General features: G+C 50.3%; 2 protein-coding genes across 2 annotated transcripts; one reads left to right on the top strand and one right to left on the bottom strand.

Annotated features, from left to right (window-relative positions):
- Nucleotides 1-1,758: 1,758 nt before the first annotated feature.
- BO88DRAFT_404717 (transcription initiation factor IIA large subunit) lies at nucleotides 1,759-4,432 on the top strand. The gene is made up of 4 exons (XM_025706693.1): nucleotides 1,759-2,170; nucleotides 2,324-2,425; nucleotides 2,784-3,880; nucleotides 3,935-4,432. The coding sequence occupies exons 1-4, from the start codon at nucleotides 2,153-2,155 to the stop codon at nucleotides 3,972-3,974; spliced, it is 1,257 nt and encodes a 418-aa protein (XP_025563497.1). The 5' UTR covers nucleotides 1,759-2,152; the 3' UTR covers nucleotides 3,975-4,432.
- Nucleotides 4,433-5,545: 1,113 nt separating this feature from the next.
- Nucleotides 5,546-8,110, bottom strand: BO88DRAFT_39790 (zinc-coordinating transcription factor SFP1). Its single transcript, XM_025705299.1, has 3 exons — nucleotides 7,335-8,110; nucleotides 6,182-7,244; nucleotides 5,546-6,129 (listed from the first exon to the last, which is right to left on the bottom strand). The coding sequence occupies exons 1-3, from the start codon at nucleotides 7,985-7,987 to the stop codon at nucleotides 5,815-5,817; spliced, it is 2,031 nt and encodes a 676-aa protein (XP_025563496.1). The 5' UTR covers nucleotides 7,988-8,110; the 3' UTR covers nucleotides 5,546-5,814.
- Nucleotides 8,111-10,359: the final 2,249 nt, after the last annotated feature.

The following is a 10,359-nucleotide window of genomic DNA, read 5'->3' as shown; positions in this document are numbered from 1 at the left end:
GGTGGGTGGTATAGTTGGTGCTGGCTGTTGTGTGGAGACCGTCGCAGCAGTGGGCTGGTTGCCAGATAGATGAGCTCCCCGCAGTTCGTCCGAACTATCCGTTGGACCCTGACCTGTATACTCGCAAGGTACCTTTCTCAGAACGCAATTCGAACAAGGTTGGGTACGATCACAGCGCAGCTTCTTCGCTCGACAAAAGCGGCAGGAGAGGGGCGGTCGAGACCATCGTTGCACCATGGCCTCCGGGACGGCGTCATTTTTCCGTTTCATATCTTATCGCCGGCAACATTAGGTAAATGCTATAGCAATCTAGATGGCTGGAGAACAATATGAAGTGGAGAAGACGAACGGTCAAGGTTCGGCTGTCAAAACTCCACCCGCGCCTTGCCGAGATCGGGTAAGCTCCGCCGGGCAGGTTGGGGGAGAACCCTAACTGGTTGCCTGATAGGGACTCACAATCTACTGCTTTCCAATCCATCTAGACTAGATGTATAAGAAGATCACGAGGATGCAGTCTCTGTGTATATCTGACTATATTTTGCTTCGTCGCTCATCTGTTTGCCTTCTGCTCGTGTACATTACAATCCTCGCATTCCTTCTTAGTGACCAGAGAATGACATTCCTCTTAATTAGAGAGATGGCCCTGTACAATCGAGTTAATTAGGGACTACAGTACTACATGTAGACTTTATGGTAATTGTAAGACATAACAATGGCTGACAGGGTCAATGCTTCCAATCTAGTAGATTAGCACACCTCAATCCGAGTACTCTCAGCGAAGATATAACGGTTTAGAGAGCATGGAGTTCTTTTGCCAATAAGATCTTCTGTACGCGTGCTGATATCCATTAATATAGCTTGCACCGACAATCGATTTGACCCATAGTGTACCGTTTTGTCTGTTCCGTGACTGCTACCTCTTTTGGCGAGTCAACCATGAGTTTCCGGTGTTAATATCAGTTATGAAGCAGCAGAAACATAGAGTAATGTTGGGATATTGATACTCTGCATCCAAGCTCAGTTTTGGTTTGACAATTTGCAATTAACGAGACTCTTGGTCTGAAACTGAAATGTAATCTACAATAGTATCCTATTGCTGGGGTTATATGAAGTCCTGAGTCTCATCAACTCAAACGGTAGCACCCGAGGCCCTTCCGCAAAGAAAGAAGGTTATGGTGATCCCCGTGCAGATTTATATACTTTGCTTTCTGGCAAAGTCCGTTCTTATAATGGATTGTCTGACTTAATGAGACGCTTCACAAAGTCGTCTAATGGGTCCCAGAAACCATTTAATGGCTTGTCACCCACTGATGTGTGAGAGCGAAAAAAAATCTTATTTCGATACCTTACTATGGAACAAGGAGAAGCCTGGGGGTGGATTTCTCCTTGTGTTGTGCTCCACAGTGCTAAGTCGGATTGATTAAGACGAAGTTAGAATGCCATGAGGCCTGCATGAGCTGGACGGAAACCAAGAACGTTGATTCCTCGCACACCCACACGGCTGGCAGATGGTAGATAATTTTGAGGCCTGAACGACAATACTGGCAACCAAGGGATAAGTGAAGGAGTGGCGAGGAAAGGCTGAGCCCGCGATTACTGGAGATCTCAAAAGTCAAACAGTCAAAGAAATAGCTCTTTGCGTCGCGCCGGGGCAGATCCCCCGGACCTCCCACTAGGGACTAGCGGTGGTGGTGACTAAGCAGGCGGGAGGAAGGCGGATTTCGCCCGGAGAGAGCGACTTTCACCTCAACCACATCCCTCCGGCACGCCTGCCTTGCTTTCAACTCCCTTCCGGAATTCACCCGGCATTCTACGGCTCGTCACGCGCTGAGACTCCTAATATTGAGTTCTTGAAGTAAGAAAGACCATCTACAGAAGCAGTGCAAGTTCGAGGGTGGTCGGAAGTAGTGGTTGTGGAGACTCAACTGTCGCATTCGCCCGTGGCAAGCGACCGCTGCGACGGCGAGGCTTTACCTGTGATAAGCCCGACAACCCCCATTCACGTCGAGCTCTCGCGTGTTAATAGGCACCCCGTTCTTTTTTCTATTTTCTTAGAAGACAGAGCAAATTTATTTGACCCAAACTTCATTAAAATTCCTTCACCTGGCTTGACGAAGCGTCTTCTCGTCCTTGTCTGATCCCAGCAGCGATCATGTCGAACCAGCAGGTGGTGAGTGCATCTTTAAAAAACAAACCTTATCAGAGCTGGAGACTTCGATGAGCGCGGATTGTGGCTTAATACTCCCTTCGAAGTTCTCCATTCCCCCGCTCTAACCCCATATCATGACCATGTGAGATGTTGGCTCATACCAGTTATCCCTAGGGCACGGTGTTCGATCGTGTCATCCAGGAGGTCTGTGATGGCTCCCAGGTGGACTTCGAGGAAAGTGGTGTGGACCAGCAAACACTGTTAGATTTGCGCAAGGTTAGTACTCCATCAAGAACCATTTTCTTTCGTTGAAAAGATCCTTTTGAGGTCAAAAGAAGTCATGATGTTTGGGGTGAAGAGCCCCAGGGGGAGACGCCCCAAGCGGGGTCCGAGAGGTGCGGGAAGGGCGGCCGCCTGGGGGCATCGCCTGCTTTTGAGTCTCTTTTTATACCGCGCCGCTTTTACCCGCCCTAGTCGGCCTGCCAAGCCGCTTCAGCATCGTCATTCGCTGCCCGTTTCCCCTTCACCTCTCGGTCTCAGGCCTTTTTATACCTACCACTTGGCCCTTTGACTCCTTGCTCCATTCAAATTCTCCTGTTAACTCAAACCTCCGTATGCTAACCTTCGTTCCCAGAGCTGGCAGAAGAAGCTCTCCTCATTGGGTGTCGCTCACTTCCCTTGGGATCCGCCGCCGCCGCAACCCGCTCCCCCTCAGACACAAAATATCCTCCCTCCCACAGCAACTGTGCCGTCAAATGCTCCTCGCCCTGGTCCACCCCCTCAGCCACAGCATCATGTTCCTCCTCCCCCTCCCCAACAGCAATCCATCCCTCAGTCCGTCCCCGCTACGGCACCTCCGCTCCAAGCTCCTGCTCCGGTTGGGGCCGGCCCCAATGCCATGGGTCAACAACAACAACCTCACATCAAGACCGAACCCGGCGTCAACGGTCAGCCTGGGATGATGCCGATGAATAATATGATGATGCCAAACTCCTCCAACCCACAATCTGCTCAAGAACGGGCTGCCAATATGCTTCGTCAGCGTTACGGAGCTGCAGCCGCTAACTCAGTCAGTCAGCTGCAAGCACAGTCACAGGCACAAGCAGCCATGGCCATACCTGGCCAGCCGCGCCCCCAACCTATGCAGCATGTACCCAACGGGCAGGCTCCACAGATTAAGCAAGAACCGGGGTACCCCCCTGTGTCTCAACCCCCTGTCGGCAATACCCAAACGGACGGTGCCGGTGATGATGCCTTGTCTGCATGGAAGGCTGAGGTTGCACGGAGGCGGGAAGCTGCCGAACGCCAAGGAGGAGAAGGTGATCGTCTCCTTCGTGACCATCTCAGACAACAGATGCTCCAGTTAGAAGGCGGTGGTCTGATGCTGCCTCTCGACGAGCATGACTACTCATCGAAGACATCGACTCGTGGGCTGGTGGCTACCCAAGCAGAGCCAGCTGATGTGTCAGCAGTTGCTGGTTCCTCATCTCATCCACCCAAAGTCCTCGGTGCTCAATTTGACGGCCCCGGTGGTGATGATGAAAGGGATGAGGATGATGAGGATGCCATCAATTCTGATCTTGACGACCCTGATGACCTTGTTGCTGAGGATCATGATGCTGAAGATGCCGTAGGTCAGGTCATGCTTTGCACCTATGACAAGGTTCAACGCGTGAAGAACAAGTGGAAGTGCACCCTCAAAGATGGTATCCTGACCACTGGTGGCAAGGAGTAAGTACATCAATATCACTTATCCCACTTGGCCTCCCGCTAACGAGTGAACAGGTACGTCTTCCACAAAGGTCAAGGAGAATTCGAGTGGTAGATGTGCGTAAGCATCATCCATTTACTCCGAATAAATCCCAGAACGTGTATCTTCTTCTCCATACCTCTTCTTATGTTCTACTGGCCTCGTTCTCGATCCCCCATTATACTCAGCATGTAAAAACCCCAGATCTGACTCAGGATTATATGAGCAACGAAACCCATATCTGGTTCTTTTTCTTCTTCCAACTATGTCTGGATGGTCGGTGCAAGCGGAAATTTGCCTCAAATGACGATTTGATATTCACGAAGTAAACAAACAACACCGGGATTCCTGTTTCCTTTTCACATTTTTGTCCTTGATTAACACCACTTCTTATTTACTTTCTCATACTCTTTGCTTCTTCCCCACATTGGATGTATGTGGCGCTTATGAGGTGGACGGCGGTTCCTTTTCAAGTTCAAGCTGTACTAGAGTAACATATCTGAAATGAATGAAACAGATTGTTTTCTTCTATATTCTGAATATCACACTCATCTAAATAAAGAGCAGCCGGGTAAAGTGGCCAAGGGCCATCCTATGCTTTCAAGATGTTACAGTAATCGATTGCGTAGGGTACATGCCACGGGCTACATCAAATGACTCCTGAATGGTGACCAGCCTACGGAGTACGTCCAAGTGAGATAGAAACTACGTCCCAGATTAACTCAGCGTCCCAGCCATCGCTTAATTACACCATTGTAGTAGCACCCAGATCAAGAATTGATTACAATGTATTAATAACCAAAACAACTCACTAACTAGTTAGCTAACCTAATAGTCGACTATTGAGCATACCCGGGAGGTAATGATAATATGGAGTGAAATTGTTTCATGTTCAGACTTTTTTTGTTTAAGAAAAGAAAAGGAGCCCTTTTTCCGCAAAAGCAAACAACATTACGTCAAACCTTCAACAATCGAAACGGGAATCTCAAAGGAGCAAACAGGCAAAACACGAAAAGCAACAAGAACATAGCGAGGAATAGTATCTATCAGCGACTCAACCAGTCAGTTCGAAAGTCCCATGTTTCTCCAACAACACCACAGGCAAATAAGAACAAGAGACGCAAGAACGGGAGGAAGAAATGATCAGCAAAGACAAAGAAAAGGAAATAGAAAGACACAATAACGCAGTGTAGGAGCCAGAAGCCGGTCTGAAAAAGAAAAAAAGGAAAACATTATCTACAGAACTGATTGACGCCAGAGTACCACCAGTAGTTACTTTTTTTTTCCATGGTCTTCCCTTGTCTCCAAGCAGCGAAACCCTCATTGTGCCAGAGAAAAGGCAAAGAACGACAACCACCGCGTTGCTCCAACTTTGCATATCCAGTAGAAACCATTGCGCTAAATTGCTTTTCGTTCTTTTTCAAACCCAAAGTCGTCCCATCGTAACCGTACTCCAGATTTTTCTGCAGGGCATAACAAGCCTTTGATGGTTCTGATTAAGTAATTCGGCACCGCGGATGGCGAAGGAGCCCAGGAATGGAGACGTGACAATGGAAGTCGACAAATGAAATACCCAACTTTCTGTTTTGATCCCGAATACACATAACCGTGAAAGCTAAGCAAATGCCAGGAGCAAGCAAAAGAATCCAGAGAATCCACGCCGATACGTCTATCGGCTGTTAAGTCGTGGAAGAACTTCTTCAAAGTCTTTAAACAGGACTGATTTATTACCAGACCAAAGCACGGTCGTCCCAAACCGCGATTGACATGACGTTCATACCATTAACTCCAAGCCACCAAACCTGTCATTAAATCGTATCCCGCGCGACGAGGCCGTCAGAGATCGTCGTGTCGAATTAGTGTGGGAATAATGATGCGTAAAATTGAATTGCATGTCGTTCGTGATATGGGGAACTTATAAAAGACCCTCTTCACCGATGCCAGGTAGGCCAGCCCCAGCAACGTTGATGTTCTGCCCTTGCATGACGCCTCCACCAAAAGCCAAATTCCTGCCTGCAGCAAGCTGGAAATCAGGATTGCAGGGAGGCGAGTGTGACTTGTGATATTTGAGACCGTTCAAGTTCTTGTAACGCTTGCCACAGACCTCGCAGCGGTAGGGCTTCTCCTTCTCCATACCAAGTGTTCCAGGATATGGCGTTGATGTCTCAGGGTTGACGATAGAAAAGGTGCCGTCTGCGTTGTCGTGAAGTTGCTGGTTGTTGTGGCCGTGCTAGAGAATGATTAGACAAGCTAAGGATGGTTTGGCTTGGAAAACAACTTACAGCTTTGTGATATTTCAAGCCATTTTGGTTCTTATACGCTTTCTCGCAGCCAATGACTGGGCACCGGAAAGGCTTGGGTTCCTCGTTGGGAAGGAGAGCAGTGGTATCAGGAACACCTGCCAACAACTGTTGCTCTCGGATCCGTCGAGCAATTTCACTGTTGGGGCCGTACTGTGCTCCACTAAGCTTAAAGTGAGCATTGGGGGTATTGATTCCGCCAGTAGGACTGAATAATCGTTTGGCTGGTTCGTCGATACACAAGTCTACCATATCGTTATTGTTTCCGGCGAACCTTCCAAACTGAGCCTGACCCTGCATCATCGGGTTTTGCATAGCCAGGTCTCCGAAACCACCAAGCATGCTGTCATCCAGTTCTGCCGGCGTCCCGGGGGCAGAGGAGTCTGGTGTGGTCCGGAACTGTGAGTTCTGTAGGGGGTTCGCCATCAAAGTAGGTGTATTGACGGAAGAAACCGTTGGGTTGTTCTGCAGCGATAGAGGGCGCCCAGAGGCAACGGGAGTACCGGGCTGAGAGCCTTTGAACCCTTGGTGTCCTGGAAGCATCGACAAATTCAGATGCGGAACCCTTTGGTTGGTACTACCAAAACCTCCTTGGCCTCCATCACGCGACTGAGGCGCGAACAGCTGTGCAGTGGCGGCATCGTGATCACCCATTGGCTCATCAAGTTCCATGTCATCGATGGTATCCATATCCGAATGCTGCTGAGTGTGTGGAAGCTGACTCATTTTCCGCTGCAGGTCCAGAGTCCTATCTGGCTGCAATCCACGGCCCTGGTTATTGTTTTGCTGGCCTTGTTGCTGCTGCGCCATCGCCACCGCAGCCAGGGCCGCTCTACTATCGCCTTGACTGGCGCGGTGACCCTGCTGAGGTGACTTGGTGGCGTGAGCTTCCTCATAGTGCTGCAAAAGATCGTGAAGCGTCGGAAGAGTCACCCCACAGCAATTGAAGTCGCGCATAAAGTTCGCTTCCAGCTTGGGTAAATATGAGGATGAATGAAATGATGGTGACTGAAAAGTGAACGGAGATGTGCCGGTCATGATTATACTAGATGATTCATCGTCAGCTTCCAGTGGCCAAAGCACTCGCGCGATCACGGGAGATCGTAGACATTCCCGTAACGGCATGGACACTCACTCATCGCGAATCCAACTGCCAACAGACACACCACCCCAGCTCATTCCACCCACTAAACTTCCTGCCAAAGACTCACGGCGGGGTTTATCGCGGTTGGAGCCGGACATTGAGATGGGCTTCGTTCCGTTGCCCCATTGTGCGGTAGCTGCACCGATGGAGTCCTTGCGAGGAGGGGGGGCCTTGAAGACGCTGAGACCAACTCCGTTTGCATGGGATAAACTGCCTGTCCGTTCTCCATTACCCGCTCTCTGCAGAGCAGACGTCAGGTTCGACGCCTGCTGTCCGGGAGGAGAAACGGAACTCTGGCGGGTGGCGATGTCGATCGGAGCGGCTGCACCGGTCATGGTGTTGGTTTGTATGGGGGAGGAAGGAAAGAGAGGGAAGTCGAGATCTGAATCGAAGTGAGGGTGTAGTTGCTGGTTGTCAAAGTACGGTGAGGACGTGTCGCCGCCGATGTCGAGTGAATTTCGAGTCCACGAGGAATCCGAGAGTAGCTTTTCCCTATCCGGTCTGCGCAACGGTACGCCAAACCCGAGGGGAGTGGTGACGGGGGTCGAGTCCCTAGTGGAGGCGCAATCGAGGTCCCCGACAGAGGGAGAGTAATGAAGTGAGGGAGGAGGAGGACTATGCGTCGCTTCTGACGACCCGAGCATGAAGGAACGATTCCACGACGGCGGTTTTGGGCGGGATCACACAAGGAGTGTCCACCACCCTCGGATGTTGTCCCGCTTTGGCTGCGGAACTTGTGACGGATTCGGGAAAGGTGGCGGGACGTAACGATATTACTGATCGATTCGATCACCAGAAGGGAAGAAAACAAATTCTGAGGTGCAGAAAAAGAAGGTGATGGTAATAGAAGTAGATGATGATGATGAGAAGATGATGATGATGGTGTAGAGATGGGGAAATTGGGTGAATGGGTGAATGGGGTGGAAAGGGTGTGGGCAACACACACGCACACACGAGGAACAACAGACCAATTTCACCGACAAGCAGCGAAGTCAGGAAGCCCAGCAACTGGCGGCAAGCAAGCAACGACCGGAAAGGACCACCAGGTAATAATGACTAGAGAGTGACTGGACCTGTCTTGGGAGAGGGAGGGGGCAATTCACGGCACCACACCTTCACTCCTACGTACTTAACTAGTAAAGGTTGACTCTCAAACATTACCGTTTTATTACAACCCAATCTGGTCAAGTCCGTCCATGACCTAAATTACGGTACATCCCGGACAATGGCCGCACTTAGCTAGATTGGGTAAGAACAGCCTTAGTCATGGTCTGGCTGGGGCCACCCATAACTTATTTCCAGGCAATCAGAGCTGCCCAGCATCTGCCCAGTGCCCAACGACGAATCTTCTTGCGACTTACTATTACGTATGAGGATGGCGGAGGATCCATGGGAGGTTTCGACCACTGACTCCTGTGGCCAGCAACAGCTTCTTGGTTCCCTACGGCTTCTAGCAGGTGGAGCCCCCTGTAGTAGCAATGAACTTGACACCGCTTGCAGTCTAGTCGAGTCACTAGCGCTTCTTCGAAAAGTCGATGATGATGACGGCGGTGGACTGGTGTGTAGCTAACTGCTGCAGGAGATCCAGAGGGGCGTCACCCTTGTATCGTCTGCTTGTATGAAACTGTATTACCGGGGATTGGTCCCCGCTCCATTTTCCGGTCTTTGTATTATTACGGAGCTGGACCTACTTTTGGTGGTGCTACCTACTAACTATACTACTTACTCGCAAGTTCAACCAGCTCATTCATCTGCGTTGTTCTTGCAACATCCATCCATCCATCCCACTTTCATCTCGTCTGTCCGTGCGGATATGTTTTCTCAATTTCGGGCCCATCCGCTCCTCAGAAGAAGTAAATGACTCGACCTTTCCAGAAAACAATATGCTTGTGCAACATTGCGACTCCTCTCGAAGCCTTGAATGTCTCGTACTACCCCCCAGCAAGCACGCTACCTACCCGTGGTTCACATGTGCCCTATATCCTGGCTCAGATCCCTCCGGCGACTCGTAGCCTATGATAGCACCATCACACCCTGAAGTTATCCGATGAACCGGTCCTAGAACCTGGATCATTCATTCCGGCGGTGTCAGAAAGGGTCCAAAGCTTGTCATGCCACACCAAGCCAGGTGCGTCGGTTAGACACTCCAACCAACGCAAACCCCCCCCCCCCAACAGAACCCGAAATTCAGTACTCAACCCGGGGTCTTGATATTCAGGAACTCCTGTGGTGGAAGTGAACCGGAAAATGGAGGTCCAGGTGCAAGTCACTGCATATTTCAGCGCGCGTTTAGTATCAGGGGCTACAACACTTTGCTATGGTGCTATTGGGTGACCTGGCTGGTGGTTAACATTGGCTACCTTCCTTATCATTCGCATCGGACATTCCAGGACCTCCGTCTATACTCCGCGATACCCTCTTCAGTAAGCCCCGATCTCTAGTATGGCGGAGTTAGAACCGATATTACGATAAGCACGAAGCACGGCCACTTATCGCTCCTTTTCAGCACTGGCCATATATCAATGACATCAATATAATAGCAGCCTCACTTGTAAGCGAACGAGGCAAATGGGCGGTCTGTATGGGCGTTTCTTGAACGAAAGTACTGATGAATCGGTGTATCGAGGAGCAAGCCCTCACGACGTGGGCGCTAAAATGGCCTAGCAGTAGTAACATACACACCGTTCTCCCGCTCAGCATGGTCTGCTGATAGACCAGATCGCCTGGTATTGGCTGGGACGTGAGAGATCGCAGGAATGGGACCAAGCCCCTTTTCCTCCGGGTGCCGATCTCCACGAAAATCGGGGAGGATGAGTTCCCATTCATTCTCAATCATGCAATTAGTCTAGGGCATATCCTGGGGGGGAGGTGGTCTTGGCTCCAACACTAGAAGCACTGAAGAAGCATTTCTAATGGTTAGCGGCAACTTTCCGTCTTTCACCGCATTATCGGTCGAGTGACTTGCCTTTTCGGGCGCAAGTGCTGACCATGCAACATTGATGAACTGACTATCCTG

The sequence above is a fragment of the Aspergillus vadensis genome (assembly GCF_003184925.1).
Source record: "Aspergillus vadensis CBS 113365 unplaced genomic scaffold BO88scaffold_10, whole genome shotgun sequence".
Lineage (NCBI taxonomy): Eukaryota > Fungi > Ascomycota > Eurotiomycetes > Eurotiales > Aspergillaceae > Aspergillus > Aspergillus vadensis.
This window is presented reverse-complemented; position numbering and strand designations above follow the sequence as displayed.